This window comes from Diabrotica undecimpunctata, chromosome 2 (assembly GCF_040954645.1).
Source record: "Diabrotica undecimpunctata isolate CICGRU chromosome 2, icDiaUnde3, whole genome shotgun sequence".
Classification (NCBI taxonomy): domain Eukaryota; kingdom Metazoa; phylum Arthropoda; class Insecta; order Coleoptera; family Chrysomelidae; genus Diabrotica; species Diabrotica undecimpunctata.
The window spans coordinates 119,356,246-119,375,352 of NC_092804.1; the positions used below are offsets into that span (position 1 = coordinate 119,356,246).

At 32.1% G+C, this 19,107-nt stretch overlaps 1 protein-coding gene across 1 annotated transcript in view; it reads left to right on the forward strand.

Moving 5' to 3' along the window:
* Positions 1-6,481: 6,481 nt before the first annotated feature.
* Positions 6,482-19,107, forward strand: part of LOC140433425 (antichymotrypsin-2-like) — a 42,974-nt gene continuing 30,348 nt past the window's right edge. Inside the window, exon 1 of the mRNA XM_072521435.1 lies at positions 6,482-6,643. Within this exon, the coding sequence (XP_072377536.1) occupies positions 6,533-6,643 (111 nt within the window). The 5' untranslated portion in view covers positions 6,482-6,532. The remainder of the gene's footprint in view (positions 6,644-19,107) is intronic.

The window sequence follows — 19,107 nt, forward strand, 5'->3', positions numbered from 1 at the left end:
CATTGAATTTATTTATATTATTTGAAACATTTTTACTTCTACGAATTTTTATATAAGTATATTTGCATTTATATTTTACATGTTTGCATATATTTTATGAGTATATTGAATGATATTTCCCAAAATAGTACCGAAAATTTAAGTCTACTATTCGATAACTTGAATTTAAAAATAAAAATAAATCTATAAACCTCGACATTGCTAGCCTTTGCTCAACTCTGCCCGAATTCTCTTCTGTAGACAACCTCTCCACTTTTATCAAAGCAGTAGATAATTTAATAGTTTTCTTAGGCACCCAAGATTTAAATTCGTCCCAAGAATTTATCTTTAATTCCCACATCGTATCTCGAATTAAAGGAGAACCTAGAAATTTCCTAAACTATTCTAATAAAACCAATTGGACAGATCTAGATCATAATCATTCTTTTAATGACGAATTTAAAATTCTACACATTCAAAATAAAGGCCTTAAGCTATCTTTGTTAGAATCTATGGAAATCAACAAATTAAAAAACACAGATATAATTCTGAATGACCAGCTTGAGACAAACAGTTCTCCCCTCCTCAACCTATTTCATTAGAGACTATAAAGTGTAAACCCATGCCAAAAACAGATCACTTGAGAAAGGCAAGAAAGGAAGTTTTGAAAACAAAGTTTTTAGTGTTTTATTGTTACTTACAATAGGTAATAATTTCTTTTTGACGAATTCTCCTTGTACTCAATTTCTTGTTTATCCAACCATTCGATTATCTCTCCTTTTTTCCATGCCATTCTTGGAAATTTTTCTGCTAGTCTTGAATAGTAACTAGCATTATTCATGACAATGACAGAATTTTTTGGAATTAAATCCAACATTTGCTCAAAATATTCTTTAAAAACGTCAGCAGTCATTTCCTCGTGGTAATCTTTGGTTGATTTTGAAGCAAAATTTAATAATCCACCATTGACAAAACCGTATTCGTTTCCAATATGGGTTATTATGAGTCTGCGTCCTTTTACAACGGGAATATTGTTTATTCCAGTAGATACACCTTCGATGAATGCCTGACGGGAACTTTTCACATTTGTATCAACCCATAGATATAGTATAGTATGACCTTCATTTAGCCAAGTCTCGTCCAAATAAAAAAATGTTTCCCTTCTTCTCGGTACTTTTTTATAGTTATTAGATAATCTCGTCTCCAACATACAATGTAATTTTTTTCAATTAAAACGGATTTTCTTCTATTCTTTTGCCAACGAAATCCCATCTCTCTCAATAGTCCCCATAATTTCTTGTTGCTTATGATTTGTAACTCTTTGTTTTCTCTAATTAATGTTTGGATTTTGTCCAATGTTGAAAATTCTTTGTTAAAAAAAATGAGTGGACGCAGCGTCTTATCATGTTTTTATATATTTCTTTAATTTCCAAGGGTTTACTCCCTCCACTCTTCTTAGGAGATGAAACAGTTCCTCCTTTTCTTTCTTTTAGGAATCTATAAATTGTTGCTTCTCCAACCCCTGTCATATTTGAACACATGTTAACGATTTCACGAACATTACTTAAAGGGCGTTGATGTACAAGTGCATCGTGTACATTTATTATTATATTTTTCTCTCTTAGACTGAAGGCACCTTTAAATTTCTAATTTATATTATTGGCATCGGCTGTAATGTGGCATAAAAACTACTTAAACTATCATTAGTGAAGCCTTATCAGTAATTCCAGGTAATCGTTCAAAGAAGGTATTCTTTTTGTGTCAGGCGATAACTTGTATAAAAAACAATAATCACCTTTAAATTACTGTTTACATTAATTTATTTCGTGAAACATTGAATTCTCTCGTTAATCACCAGTGTATAATTAACAATAATCGTGTGGCATATACACCGACGTTTTTTACGCAAAAAAAAGGTATAGTAAGATTAGTGGACACTTATTTTACAGAAGATTTTTTAAAAGATAATGAATTGTTGACGGCATCTTGAAATTTTTTTATTTATTTCAAAACAAGTATAGGGTGACGCCTATGGTTTTTTGACCTGCTGAGAATTTACATACATAATGTGCTATCAATATGATGGAAAAGGACTATACTACTACTAATTACCAGTACTATCTCAAAACAACCATCCTATTGCCTAGTATTCTCGAACTCTTAATTCCGCATAACAAAACTACTCTACAATCGAAAAAGAACTTTTAGCCATTCTAGATTCTTGTAAACAGTTCCGTATATATCTATACAATCAAAAATTTACTGAAGAAACAGATCACAATCCTCTCTTATGGATCTACAAAATTAAAGACCCAACTTCTAGACTAGCCCGATGGAGACAAACTAGAAGAATATTATTTTGAAGTCCAATATAAAAAAGGCAAAGAGAATCAAGATGCTGATGCTCTTAGCCGAGTCCTAATAAATGCCCTAAGCTCTAGTTAAGAATGTGCTGAACCACCAGACAATTTCGACATTGACGATTTCCTTGCCGAATTTGACAACTTACAAAACAGTACTAACATACATCAGTTGAGAACCCTATCACAGGAATGGAGATTTCACCTGAACCAATTAATTTATCCTCAAACCAATTTTTTTTCAAACCAGAGTCAAACAATTTTGAAATAAAATACAAAAGAATTTTTAACAAATACCGTTACACTGTCACTTTGACAAATAGTTGGAAAACGGAAATAGCAAATACCTTCCAAAATATCCTTAGGCCAAACCAAAAATTTGTAATGACAATCGCTTACGAATTTAGACCTTTTATCTGTAACTATTTTAAAGAAAAAATAAATTCCAAGAGTCTTGAGTGAACCCAATGCCTCAACAAATTCATTCATGGTAAAGGGTACAGCCCGCTCAGCTCCTTCATCCCTCCATACACCATGCCATCTGCCGTCCGGAAAGAGCTCTCGTGTTACCTCAAGCTTCTTGTCCATAGGCATTTCGTAAGGAGGATACGCATGGGACTTGTTCATGACGATGTTGTATCCCTGATCCCAGATTTTCTCATTTGGCTTTTCACACAGCTCTTTCCAGTGCCTTCTTTTTTTCTGTACGGAGTTTTCTCTACAGTTCCCTCTTCCTTGCGCGGTACTCTTCCTTGATCTCCTCGATGATTTCAGGGTTGATCCCTGCTCTGCCTCTTGCTCTCGTTAACCTTCTTATAAAAATATGTAACTACAAAATCTAGTAACCATCTAAGTAAAATTCTATTACAAATCATTAAATGTCGCTTGCAGACATACTTGGCTAGATATTTGATACAAGAACAAGCAGTTGTTAAGAGTAATATTCTTATAAATTGTAAATATAAGAGATCTCATTGAAAAAGTCTAAGAATTCAAAATTTCCATGTTCATCTGCTTTCTGGAATAATAAGTACCTGTATGGGTCTTAAAAGTACCCTTGTTTTGGACGCTGCCGGAAGGATTATCGCAGGTACCAGATATTAGATATAATTAGGGTTTAATGATGGTTATTGAAATTTACTTAGGTACTAGTTATTAGTTTGTCAGAGAATAGTGAAAAGTGAACATGGAAATTTCAACGTTAGTCAGTAATCGTGGTCAAATTTTGCTCAAAGTGAACAGTTTTACTTTTTCCCAAGATAAAGTACTAAAATCGGGAGAAACGTATTGGAGGTGCGTAAAACGGTCGTGTAAAGCGAAGATATTCACGAAAGGACCAGAAAAGTTAGTGATCCGAAGTAATCTAGAACATAATCACGAGTGTGATATCAAGACGCTTAATAGACAGATTGTGCGTAGCAGTGCCAAAAGGAAGGCTAAGCATAATTTGACCGAAAAGCCGTCCAAAATCATACATAGTGCGTTGAAAGAAAATGTAGATTGCTTGAGCCACATGTCTGTTAAAAACGTTAATTTATTACGAAATCAAATATACAGTGAACGGCGAATGGCTCAACCGAAACTGCCCAAAAGTAAAGAAGAAACTATTGCTGCGGTAAATATTATGAATATCAAAACACTTAAAGACGAGAATTTTATATTTGCGGTTGAACTAAGTTCTAACATTACCCTCTTCTCGTGTAACACTAACATGCGTTTTCTGTGTGGCAGTGAAACGATTTATATGGACGGTACATTTAGTTACTGTGCTCAATATTTCAAGCAATTTTTTACCATACATGTATTTATCAATAGACATTATATACCATTGTGTTATTATTTACTTCCCGACAAATCGAAACAAACCTATATAAAACTATTTAATGTTTTGAAACGCAAATGTGAAGTAATTGGTCTAAAATTCAATCCAAAAATCATTTTCTCCGATTTTGAAATTGCTATCCACAATGTTGCGCGTTTTGAATTTCCAAATGTGCACATTAAAGGGTGCCGTTTTCATCTTATGCAAGCTTGGTATCGAAATATCGGTGGTTGTGGCTTAATTCGGGAATATAAATTGGCAGACAGTGAAATATCTATAAGGCTGAAATATATTTTTGGGCTGCCATTTTTACCTCCCTCAGAAGTCGAAGAATCTTTCATATATGATTTTATGGCTATTCAACCAAAGGATTCAAAAATTGAAAAGTTTTCCGACTACTTATTGAACAACTACATTGGCGACCACGCAACATTTCCGTCGGAGATGTGGGCTGCGATGATTGAGAGTTTACAATTAACAACTAATGCTTGTGAATCGTTCCACTCGCGTTTTAATGATAATTTTTACTATGCTCATCCAAATATTTTCCATTTTATTGATGTTTTAAAAAATTTTCAAACTGAAACTTACATTAAAATTAATAGTGTCTGTAATAGTGAAAGTAATAGACTTAAAGATCCAAAGAGTAGAAAAAAAATTATGTTCGTTAGAAATAGGATCCATGAGTATCAAACTAATTGTATCGATCGATTCCATTTCGTAAAATGTATGTCGTATTTATTTCAAAGTGACAAATAAACCTTATTAAGCTTAATTAATATTTAAATGGGAATAAGCCACAATTAAAGGTTAAAATACATTTATTGACGTTTCCACTTCGGAATTTCCACTTCGGAAATCGTTCTCAAAATACAAAATGTATCGATACAAATGTATCGATTTCCGAAGTGGAAATTCCGAAGTGGAAACGTCAATAAATGTATTTTAACCTTTAATTGTGGCTTATTCCCATTTAAATATTAATTAATTTAAAATGCCACAAGACAATAGCTTCAGAACAATACTTATTAAGCTTAATCTCTAGAATTTTATTTCCTGACTTTCCATTTACATTTCAATTACACCCAGCGTCCAAATCATGTATGCAGAAACAGGTAATTTTATTTTTCAGTATCGAATTTTAAATTTAGCGTCCAAATCATGCACGCCCAAAATTTGACTGTGTAAACTGGAAAGTTTTGTGAAAAGTTGTACACGAGATATGAGTTTCTGATCATTTATTAATTCTGGTGGAGAGCCTATATGAGAATCATGAAACCAGAATATAAACTGAAAACCATAAGTCAAAGTCAAGTCAGTATTTTATTTTCAAGTATTTTCAATTTTTATAGATAAAATTAAATGAAAAAAGCACCTGACAAATGGAATTCTTGTCAACTTCAATGAAAAGTGTATAATGAGAAAAGTACTTGACAAATAAAATGATAGTATCTCTATCAGAAACCAAAATATCTTAAGCCTTAGATATCTAAACGATACAGCTCTAATCATTGCAAACATAAAAAATAATGATAGTCGACAATTTAGACTCACTGCAAACCACTGGAGTCTTGGACTAGTTTGAAATGGTCAAATAGTTTAGTTATCTAGGATCCTGCATTAGTAATGCAGGCTCTTGTGAATCGCTTTCTGTTGAAGGACACCGAAATAAAATTGGTACGTGCCCCAAGTTTGTATATATTTAGTTACGAATTTGAGTACACCCTGCCTTTGAGACAGGGTGTAGCCGGATACTGCTTTAAATCAGAGACTCTTATGGACAAAGCACAGAACAAATCATTCAATTCTCTAAAAGCTAAGAACATTAAGACTCGACTTTAAATATTCCTCCATCAGATTTTTTAGTTAGTTTAGAGTTAGCTTAGAAGTTTTTTAGACATGTGGCAAGAAAAAATGAAAATAATGTTGGAAGACCTAATTAATTTTGGGAAACAAAGGTCACAGAGGCATACGTTAGAAGCTCACTCGATGGACAGATCAAATGCAGAGAGCCAGTGGTCAGACATTATCTGAGTGATGAGAGCAGCCCAGTATAGAAGCCGATGGAAAGAGATAGTGGCTCGTACGGTAGCCTCGGTAAGTAAATCACCACTCTCAATATTGAGAAAATAATTTGGTTCAGCAAATTATTTTCTCAATATCGGTTAAATTTTGTTTGTGAATATTCACAAATACATGGCAACGTTGATTTTAATATCATTAGTTGTTAATATTTAAAACCAATTTTTAATTATATATAAAAAAATAACTTATTTTCCTGATAACAAAAATTGAAATGATCAATATAAGTTTTAACGCTAGTATCTTTCAAATCATTTAGTAGTTACCTTGTGACCAACAAAGTGAAAATATGCGTTACTCTGTAGTCTCATTACTACTTGTATCCATTTTGGGATGTTATGCTGATGACTTGAAGAGTATTGTTCAGGGCAATGATAAGTTTACAGTATATACATATGAGGTAAAATAGTTTTTTCATTATTAAAAAATGTAGTAAGTTATTAATTTAAATTTTTTTGTTCCCTTTCTTTGACATATGAAAAACGAAAAAGTCTTTATATTTAATACTTTTTTTCTTCGTCTCCTTCTTGTAGAGTTACAATCAGGAGTAGTAGGTCTTGGCTGACTGCACAACAGTGATGTAAATTTTCGTTACTACTAAGTACTTTATACTCCTTACTTTCGGTACTTTTGGTCTTCAGTTAGACTACAACATTTGTGACTTTAGTGATAATTATTTAAAAGGTAATAATAATAGTCTTCGGTACTTATAATAAAATATACTTTATAAAAATAGTTTAAACTTGGTTAACTGGAATTTTATTAATAGTTATTTATTGTACAAGACCATAAAATTGTACTTTATCCTCGAGAGTTTTTTTTAATTAGGCTCGAGAAGATAATGCGATTTTATCGTCGTGTGCAATACAACATTTTTTTCTATAGCAAGACTTCAAGTTTAGGTGAAAAATAGAATTTCAAAGAAAATTGTAATTTTTAGCACAAATATCGCAATTGTGTTGCTCCGTTGCTAGGGATATGAATTACTCTGTCAACAAATGTCAAACAAATGTTACGTTTTGATTTTTGCGGAGAATATTGTTGCGTTTTGTGTACAAAGTAAATAAATACGAAATGGACAAAAAAGAATTGACACAAGAAAAGGAAAACCTGCCATCAGATGTAGAAAGTGCAGCGTTGGAAGCAAAAAGTTTATTGTTGCCACAAAAATCTAGGATGATATATGAGAAAGAATACCAGTCTTTTAAAAAGTAGAAAGGGATTAAAAATATCAATGGCGTAAGCGAAAAAATACTTCTGGCGTATTTTTCTGAAAAGTCGAAGAAAGCGATGCCATCGTCATTATGGTCGTATTATTCGATGCTGAAGTGTACGTTGTTGGTGAATGAAAATTGTGACATTTCTAAACTCAGCAAGTTAACCACCTTACTAAAAAACCTGAGTAAAGGATAAAAAGTCCAAAATCCTGGAGTCAGATGACATTATTAAATTTCTGACAGAAGCTCCTGATGACGTCTATTTGTTGATGAAGGTTATTGCTATTTTTGGTGTGCATGGAGCGACTAGGTCCGATGAATTGTACAAGTTAGTGTTTAACGTGGACGACAAAAAATCGGTGATAATCGTTTTATTTTCTGATACTAAAACCAAGCAGGAAAGGTCTTTTTGTATTACTGATAAGAAAAGTGGACTGAGTTTCTTGGAAATTGTGAGAAAGTATATTGCCTTGCACCCCAAAAACGTACCTCACAGTAAGTTTTTTGTAAATTACCGACAGCAAAAGTGCACTACTCAACCGGTGGGGATTAACACTATATATAATATCCCCAAGAAGATTGCAGATTTTTTTAAACTTGCAAATTCAAAAATGTACACAAGGCATTGTTTCCGTAGTTCTTCAGCTACTATGTTCGCAAATTCTGGAGCTGATCTATAGAGCGTTTCACGTTAAGAAAATAACATTAGGCTTATGGAGATCAGTGTTGCCAAAACTCTCAGGCATGCGGTTTACTAGATTGTCGATATATTTTTCGAATTTCCATTTTCAATTAACATTTAACTGTAAAGTCAGAATAACAACTGAAGAACCACAAAGCCTTATTATCATTATGGAGTCTCAGAGAACGACATAAAATCGCTGACATTCGCACACCGTATTATTTTAAGTTGCAATTAGTAATTAGATAATACGCATTCCAAGCGGTCCGTTTATTTGCTTTTAAATCTTTAATAGCCGGCAAAGTGCATGATTTAAATAAGCAATATTTTCTACTGATTTCTACGATTCATGATATATGATATTCTTACCGAAAAACAAATAAACTGTTGTTACTATAATTAAAATAAGATAAAATAAAATTATCTTTTGTAAATACTATTTATTTAATTAAAATCATTTCCCTACTTTTCATTTCTTGTTTCGAATGGACACTTTTGGTCAATTACGTTAAAAAACAATTATTTAATTCATGTCTGTGAAAACGAAACTACTAATTATACAACCCTGAATCGTGCTTGTGTTCATCGTGGCATCGCTGCGCTTCTATCGTCCATAAGAAATACATGGCCCTATCTCCGCAATGTTATTTTCTTAACGTGGAACGCTGTATAGTAAAAGTTAAACGTTTAGGTAGATGGAAATCGTCATCTGTTGCAGAATCTTACATTAAAGAGTCAATAAGTAATAAGATTGCTGTATTCAAGTTTATACTTGGCGGACTAGAAAATCAATCCAGTACCTCGAATCGAGTGTTTAAGCAAACGAGTACAAGTTGTGATTCTCAAAAAATAGATATTTCTATTCTGTTCTTTTTAACTTTTATATTTTTTATTTAAAATAATTTATGTTTATTCATATTTCGTTTAAAATATTATAGTATGCAGATGGCCTCCGCATTTTTAATGAAAATAAAATATTGGACACCACTATCTGATCACTCTGAAAGATATCTTTGGTGATGAAAGGTAATTAATGGTTAAGATTTACTATTCCTAGTCTGACGTTTGCCTTTTCAGTAGACACAACATACCTACATTAAGTCACATTATCCTGGGTTTTTATTATTTTCCTCTTAATATCACCGTCAAATATCTTGGTCTGGTATTTAATAAAAACTTTACATGGAAAATGCATATTAATTACATGTTAGACCGGTGTATAAAAGGGTTACATTTTGAGAACCGTCCTGACGCTATTTTGTTGTGGCATCTTAAAGCAATTACACACAATTTAAGTTTAAAATAAGTTTATTGACGTTTCATTTTCCACTTTAGAAGTCGTTCTCAAAATACATTAATAAATTAAACAAATTTTGTTTTTTGTTACTTGGGGAAAAATTGTTCTAATAACTAAATTTTATCTGACTCATTCATATTAATATATATTATACATTTTAAAGAAAACAATTTTAAAATAATATTGTCAATATTACTGAGCTGCGTTCGTGGGATGACTTTATTGTAAGATAGTTTAGTCGATTAAGTACATGAAATCAACTTTATCTTGAAAATATCCGTCAGAAAAATTATAGCATGTGATTTTTCCTTAAAAGACAACCACATATTATGATGACAGTAACATTCTTTTCTTTGTGAATTCATAGTAAATTATGAGGAAAAGACCAGAAAAAAAACCTAATAATATTATCATAACATAAGAAAAAAACCAGCAGAACAATCTTATAATATTAATCTTCATGGATTAGAGTTATTGGACACATTCCTGAATGATATAAACAATAAAAAAGAGACAATAACATTTACCATGGAAAAGGAATATAACACACTACCTTTCCTGGATGGTTTAATCTCTAAGAACGATACTGTATATGGGACTGAGGTGTATAACAAACCACACATCAATGAATCAATGAATTTTTATTCGATATAGCCAAAATCTAACAATAAATAAACAATAAAACAGTAACATCTGTTTTATTAAAAAATGATTATCCTTTATCGTGCATAAATAAGGAATTTTTAACAATCGATCGAATGGAAAAGAATAACTTAAAACGAGATCCTACAGCATATACAAGAAATAAAACTACGAAATTAACAAAACCATACATAAAGGGATTATCAGAAAAACTTTAGGAAAAAGATAGGAAATAAATTCAACATTTCAACAACATTCATAAAAAAAACAACCACATTGAGATCTGTTTTATTTAAAACTAAACTTAACAATGAACAAGAAAGAACAAAGAATTGTACTTATAAAATACCTTGTGAATGCGATTATTTTTATTTATTTGAAACATCAAGACCATTAACTGTTGGAATAAGTAAACTTTAACCTTATATTAAAAATAGATTAAAGCGGCAATCTGAATTTGGTTTCGACAATTAGTTTCCGGATTTATTATCAGATGTCGCTATTGCGTCCATATCGAAGGCATTTTAGTGTTGTTTCTACTATGACAGGAAAGACTGTTTTCACGTTTAGAGCGTTTGTAAATAGCCGCTCCGAAGAATTCTTTTAGGATGAAATACGTATAAGCGGATATACAGACGCACTATATGTGAAATCAAATCTTAACTGTCTTTCCTTTTAAAAGTAGAGAATTTAATAGATCTTCAATATAAAAACACGCAGAAAAAAATAAACACAGGGTTCAATGGAACGATTTAAGTATAGTCCTAAATGAAACAGATTTTAAAAGGAAAATAATCAAAGAAGCCGCTCTAATTATGCTAACTGAGACCAATGGTTTCGCAGAATCTTCGGCAGAATGCTGATAAAATTAAATCATTAGGAGAATTTTTCACCAAGTAACAAAAAACAAAATTTGTTTAATTTATTAATGTTTTGTATTTTACCAACGATTTTCTAAGTGGACATTGAAACGTCCATAACCTTATTTTATACTTAAATTGTTGCGTATTCGCAATAAAATAGTAATTGTTTGTGTTAAAACAGCTTTACTATTCTATCGTGCCTATATCAGGTACATATTGGATTATGGATATGTCTTGTTTGGCCCTGTCAGTTCATAGATTTTAAATAAAACAGATTTTTTGCAGAACTCAGTCCTAAGTGTATGTCTTGATGCAATGAAAACAATTCCAGTTGAACCTGTTCACGTAGAAGATATCGAGCCTCATTTGAATTACCGAAGGCAGTTCGTTGCAGATAAATTTCTTCTCAAACTATCCAAAACTAACAGTACTCTATATTTTAATATAGTAATATTAAATAGTCATGATCTTTCAAATAAATATTGGTTGAAGAATAATTTCTCAAGGAAAAAGATATCCCCCAAAAATATTAATTATTCCGACAAACTTGATAACATATTTTCTATATTAAGTCTTAAAGCTATTGCATTCTACAAAGCTTTGATATATTTAACACAGTCCACAATTGATTCTGCAATAATTTTAACGGACTCCCTGTCTTTTTTAAATTCTTTGGCTTTGTCTAAGTACCGAAGTTAAAATATGTCCAATAGTATAAATCGGATTTTGGAACTGCAAAAAACTTTAAATCAAAACATTATTTTGTATGGGTTAAAGCACATATTAAGAAGTTTTCCTCTTGTTTTATGATTTTCTTGCTGTAATTTTTTTATCATTATTATTTTTTTAACATGCCCTGTTTCTTGTGTCTCCTTAACTACGGTAACGTTTTCCTCATTATCTGATCCTTGTTTAACAACTACTTCTTCGTCTGTATTATTTTCTTTATTTTCCTGCTTTTCACTTTGTCTTCTTGTAACTGACATTTTTTTGCTATATCAAATTTACCATTATTCACAAAAAATCTTTTATTAAGATTCCAAAGTAAATCTTTTACTTTGATCAAAATATTCCCGAATTCATCATCATCATCACGTAGCGCTACAACCCTGGGTGGGTCTTGGCTGACTGTACAATTTTTTTCCAATTTGTTTGGTCTTCCATCAAATGGAATGTCAAATGGAATGTTTATTTTCCGGAGATCTGCTTGGACGTTATCTCTCTATCGCATTCTGGGACGTCCGAGTGGTCTTTTGCCTATGGGAATCTCCTTTGCCTGTGGGAATTATTGTATTAAAATTATTGGAAAATATACTAATGTAATTCAAAAATGAATCCTGTAGCATGTTCATAACATTCTCGTGTACCACATGTTTTTAAAATTAGAGAAAAGGAAAAATATCAACTTGTATAACATATGTGCTTCTGCTTCTATTTTCTATACTTTTACTATGCTTCTTCTCACTATTTATTAGATATTTATCAACAGCCCTCCACGTTGGGCGATAGTTATTATAATTTTGAAATAAATTTAAAAATTTAATAAAGTTCTTACTTTAATCAATTTCAATAAAATTAAAACAAACAAACAGATATCTATATAATTTGAAATACAGACGCCAAATTACTAATTAGATTTTGATTATATCTTATGTTTCTTATTTGAGTTCAGAAATACCTTTATCTTTAGCTAGTATTTATTATTAAACAGGATTAAAAAGAAATAAATAATATTCCAATTTGTTCTTCTTCTTCTCATGGCGCCGTCTCCTTTCGAACGTTAGCGATCCAAATGGCAATTGTAGTTTTGGAAACTGCTGTGGGAAAGATTTCTGCGGATGAGCGGTCGAACCATCTCCTCAGGTCTTTCAGCCACGAGTTATCGCATCTTCCTACTGATATTTTGCTCTATACTTTTTCTTCTAGTATTACTTAAAGTAATTCGTATCTTTCGCCTCTCAAAACATGACCCAAGCATTTCATTTTCCTCTCTTTGGTTATTCTTAGTAATTCTTTTTGTTTACACATGCGACGAAGCACCTCAACATTAGTAACTCTTTGTACCCATGGAATTTTCAACATTCGTCTGTATGTATACATCTCAAACGCATCTATTCTTTTTTCTATTACAGAGTCTATTGTCCCACTTTCACAGCCATACAGTAAGAAAGAAAAAACGTAACATCTGATCATTCGGATTCTAAGCTGCAGAATAAGGTCTGATCTTGTGATAAATGGTTTCATGCTCATGAATGCTTTCCTTGCTTGTTCAATTCTTAATAGGATTTCTTTTTTTGGATAACACTGACTATTAGTATTTGCTCCTAAATATTTTATCAAATTTACCTGTTCTATTATTTGGCCCTTGGCATACACATGTACGCTTATTGGTGTCTTTGAAAATACTAAAGTTTTAGTTTTGAAAACGTTTATATGTAAACCGAAAATTTTGCTGTGGTGAACTACAACATTTATTATATTGTGTAGTTCTTGTGCGTTGCTTGCTATTAAGACGGTATCATCAGCATATCTGATGTTATCTCTGCTGAACCGTTATTCATAATTCCGCCTTGGACCTCGCTAATGCTTCTCTGAATATAGACTCCGAATACAAATTAAACAGTAGCAGTGATAAGATGCAACCCCGTCTCACTCCTCGTCGGATTAGTATATCTTCGAATGTTGTATGCTCTATTTTAATTGTTGCCGTTTGGTGCCAGTATAGTTCTGAGATAATTTGCAAGTCAATCGTAATGTTCGTCAACTCTAGTTGTTTTCAGAATTTCGATCATCTCTTGATGGTTAACGCAGACAAATGCTTTTCGATAGTCAATAAAACATGCATATTCATCTACATTTATGTCTCTGCATCGTTGCGTTAACACATTTAAAGCAAAAAGAGCCTCTCAGGTTCCCAATCCGTTTCGAAATCCGAATTGCGTGTCACTCATCCGGAACTTCGTTTAAATTCGTGTATGGAAAATTCTGAGAAAACGATATGAGACATCAAGCTTAATATTCGATAATCATCGCATTGTGAGGAATTCAATTTTTTTGGTAATGCTAAGAATGTTGATTTTAGCCAGTCTGTTAATATTTTACCTGTGTTTTTCTATAAATATATATTTCTAGGTATGACCATCCAATTCGTGCACCCTAATCCTTTCTATAAATAATGATTTCTCTCCTATAACAAAATATGAAAATATGACTTTCTGTTGAATAAAGCCTCTTTTGAATTGTTATTGGTTTATAACAAGAATCTTAATTTATACATTCTTTGCATCTATAGATCAGGTGGTTCTTCCACGGAACTATTTTTTCAGAACCTGCCCAATAGATGACTTGCCCAATAAAAGCAGAAAAATTCTATGCAATGACTTGACTTTTAATTACGCTGTTGCTTCTGCTACTCAATTATCATCATCATTATCATTCTGGCTTTACAAACCTGCGTGAGTTCTAGCCTCCTCAAGAATTTCTCTCCAGTCGTCACTATGCATCGCTTTTCTCCGCCAAGCACATATTACCATATTTCTCATGTCTTTATCGACGGTATCAAGGAACCTTGTTCTGGGTTTTCTTCTTCTTTTCTGTCCAATGGGTTTATCAAAGAGCATTTTCTAGCTAGGTCATTTTATCCTTGGTCAATATATTCGAATCCTATGGTTTCACAATGTACGTTAATTATTTCTTATCTCTCTATTTCCTATCTCCCCAATTCAAAAAAGATTTCGGATTCATTCTTTATAAAACCAGTTGATAAATCTGGACTGATCAAAACAGTCACTAGTATCAAAAGCAAATCTTCATGTAGTACCTTTTCAAAAACATCTCCAAAAAAATGAGTTGAAAGTCCTGGTCTCACTTATTAATGATTCCTTTAATAAAGGTATATTTCCAGAGTGCCTAAAGACAGCCAACATTATTTCTTATCATAAGGGTGGTGAAAATCATATTCTAAAACATTAGACCTATTGCCTTACTACAGGTTCTATCCAAAATTATTGAGAGACTTATAAAATCTCGATTTATGTCCTTTCTTAGACTGTCACTATTTTCTGTGACTATGCCAAACCTTTTGACTTTTTAAATCACATTTTAATAAAAAAAAACTAAATTTTTACGGAATTCGAGGTATTTCTTTGAATTGGGTTCAATCTTATTTGAAGTATAGGAAGCCACTAGTTAGAACAGATGATACTGACTCTAGTCACAAAAGAATTGTATGTAGAGTACTACAAGGTTCACTATTGGATCCTCTACTTTTCTCTATCTTTATAAATGACATTATTTACTTAAAAATCATTGCAAAAAATTTTATTTTTGACAGCAAATTTAAATGGGCCCTTCATTTCGATTTGTTAAGTAAGAATCTAGCCTCAGCCTGCTATACAATAAGATATGTTTTAAAGGAAATCAATTTAGCACCGTCCAAAATAACATATTTTTCTTTGTTTGAGTCGCATCTTCTATACGGCCTTCTTTTTGGGGTTCTTGTACAGCTGCCCAATCTAAATTTGTAAATCTATCATATGTAAATTACAAAAAAGAGCAATACGGTATTTTTTGGCCTCAGTTGAATAACACATTGTACAAACTACTTCAAAAATAATTTTAATTTTTAACTTTCCATTGAGTTAGTAAAGAAATCTATATTAGAGTCGGCAAAAAAATTATACAATTATCTCCTTTTGCATCTTAAATTTGCAACTTCTTTTTTTAAGTTCAGTAAAATGACAAAAGCCTGTCTATCTGAAAGACCATATTATTCAGTAAAAAAGTTTCTTAGCAAATAGCTCAGAAATTACGGTACCTTTATGTACAATTATCTAAAGTAATTTTATATACAGGGTGGTCCTTAAGTAATTGTACAAACAAAAACCATTCTGCACTTTAAATAATACGATTTAAGCCAACTTGCTTTTATAAAATGTTGATATTAAGAAAGATATAGGGTGTTGTTAAAGTAGAAATTTAAAAGAAATTTTATCACAAATACAGGTAACTTAAAGAGCAAACAAGTTAAGTGCAAATTTATGCCACATATGTGGCATATATGGCGCCCTCTATCAGCTACGTCAAAGTGTGCATCAAATTATAGTTTCTCATATCTAAAAGGTACTTAGTTGTAAATTTTTATTTATAAATGTTTACAAACATGAAAGTTATAGCAAAAACTAAAATTTTAAATTTACCCTTTAACACCCTGTATCTTTCTTAATATGAACATTTTATAAAAGCAATTTGGCTTAAATCGTAATATTTTAAAGTGTAAAATCTACTGTTTCTTTTTGTACCTATCTAATATTGTTCTTAAAAACCAGTTAAATTTCAATAATTTCAACTTTAAAACATCTTCTTTACATTTAAATTTTAAATATAGAAATATTCATATATTAAAGACTATCCTTTGGTCTGCTTACACGGAATCTATTTTAAATGTATTAATAATCTCTTTTGTCTGTCGAAAGAGCCTTGTCTGTGGTTTTAATAATGTACAATAGACTTATTTGTACTTATAAATACTGCAAAACTTAAATAGTATAAACCTAACCCAATCAGCATTCGTATGCTTTTTCACTTGTTGGGATTAGATTTTCTTTTTACAAAGGTCAGCGACACATAACCTAATTCTCGCCTTCCAAGTCTAAATTAATTCAAAAATCTCATTCCATCTTTTTTTAAGGAATTTTTTTTTTCCATCAAAATCTCACAAAATGCTAGGTACTTTATATTCTCAAGAGATGACTTTAATATTTCCCATATAAATTTTCCATATAACGTCCCCATAAACAAATCTTAGAGTGAACTTTGCCTAATTACCTTTTTAAAAAATTCCAAATAATTTAAAAAATTATACAGGACGCAAAAGATACCGTTAATCCTTTACAATTGGTTTATCAAGACGGTTGCAAATATGTAAACGGTTTTTCTTATAATATTTACTAAAAAACTTACTTTTTATTATACCCTCCTTAAATTTAATACTTTTCTAAATTTTACACTTCACCCATATCTAATCCATAATAAGACATACAAAAAAAATATATGTGAATGGAATTCACTCATCTATTTACCATCTAGAGGTATAAAAATGTTTCGTTTATCTTCTTTTGCTCTGTGTCTTTTTAAATTTTACTACAATATATATATATATATATATATATATATATATATATATATATATATATATATATATATATATATATATATATATATATATATATTAGATACTAGCTCAGGAGAAAAGCTAACGGGAAGTGATAGTTGCTCGTATGGTAGGAAATAATGACACTGGGTAATGAGGAAACCAAAGATTAAAGATGTTTCCAAAATTAAAAATTAAGCGGATTTTAATCAGGATCTCTTGGTGGTCACTGGTTAGTCAAAATCACTCGCTTTGACAATCCATCATTAAGGAATTGTGTCATTTAGACTCATTATAACAGCTATTGGATATAAGACGCACCTTATTCTGCATAAAATATATTGGTCTTGTTACATCCAGTGATCATCATCATCATCTTGGTGCTACAGCCCTTAAAGGGCCTCGAACTTCTCAAGCTTTCTACGCCATTGTGTTCTGTCACTTGCTTGCATTTTCCAGTTGCCGACTCCGATCTTCTCCGCATCTTGTGTTACCCTATCCATCCACCTCAGCTTTGGTTCTACCTCGTCTTCTCATTCCCACGGGTTGCGCTGTTAGAATCTTGTTTATCATATTCGATTCAGGGGCGCGGGCTACATATCCTGCCCACTGCAGGCGGTTTCGCTTAATTATAGTGGTAATATCTTTACCACCAAACGTATGCTTGTAGATATTCTGCAGTTCAAAGTTATATATACGTTATATATTCCGTTCCTCAGACCTCCATATTCCGTTCTCACAGACCGCTCCGAATATCTTGCGTAGCACCTTTCTTTCAAAAATGGATAGAGCGGATTCATCTGTTTTTGTTAGCGTCCATGTCTCTGATCCATATGTGAGAACGGAGACTATCAGTGTTCTATACAGCCTTATACGAGTTTTTTGAGAGAGACGTTTTTTAGCTAAGTACTTTGATAGACCATGATAATACCTGTTTGCAATTATTATTTGCCTTTTTATTTCCTCAGATGTATTATTATTGGGGTTAACCGATGTCCCTAGTTATATGAACTCTTTGACTGCTTCGAAGTTTTGGTCATTGATGATTAAATTTTTGTCAACATTTCCAGCTCTTGTGTTTGTGTTAGTCGCCATGAATTTGGTTTTATTTTGATTTATCTGTAACCCCATTCGTTCTGCTGCTGCTACTAGCTCGGTTAGGATTTCCGTAGTTCTCGCCCTAGCTCTTGTTATAATGTCCACGTCGTCTGCATATGCTAGAATTTGGACTGATCTATTAAATATTGTTCCCCCGCAATCTAAATTAGCGTCTCGTACAACTTTTTCTAAGGCGACATTAAAAAGCTGACACGCCAGCGCATCTCCCTATCTTAACCCCCTATGTGTTTGAAATGGTGTTGACGAGTCGTTTTCAATTTTTACTGCTGATAGCATCTTCGCCATTGCCACTTTTATCAAACATATGAGTTTTTTTGGAATTCCTAACTCATTCATAGCGTTGTAAAAACTTTTTCGAGGATCTGCCGTAGTGTAAAGATCTGGTTAATGGTTGAACGTCCACTTCTGAATCCTGCTTGATATTCTCCTAGAAACATTTCAGTATAAGGCTTTAATCTCTCGTGCAAAATATTTGACAATATCTTGTATGCTGTATTCAGTAGAGTTATTCCGCGATAATTACTGCATTCCAGTTGGTTTCCTTTTTTGTGTAACGGATAAATTAAGCCTAAGCTCCATTCTTCAGGCATTTGCTCCTCAGACCAAATTCTACAAACAATTTCTCGCATCACCTTGGCGAGCTGCTCTTCACCGTGCTTATATAACTCTGCTGGGATGCCATCACTACCTGGTGACCTATGGTTCCTTAGTTTTTCTATAGATATTTTCACTTCATCTACCGAGGGTGGTTCCACGAGTTCCTCATTTCGGTATTCCAGCTCTATATTGTTAGTAGGTTCCCCTTCCAGCAACTCTCGAAAGTGCTCTACCCATCGTAAAAGGATATCCTTTTTGTTGGTAAGTAAGTTACCTTCCTTATCATTACAATAGGT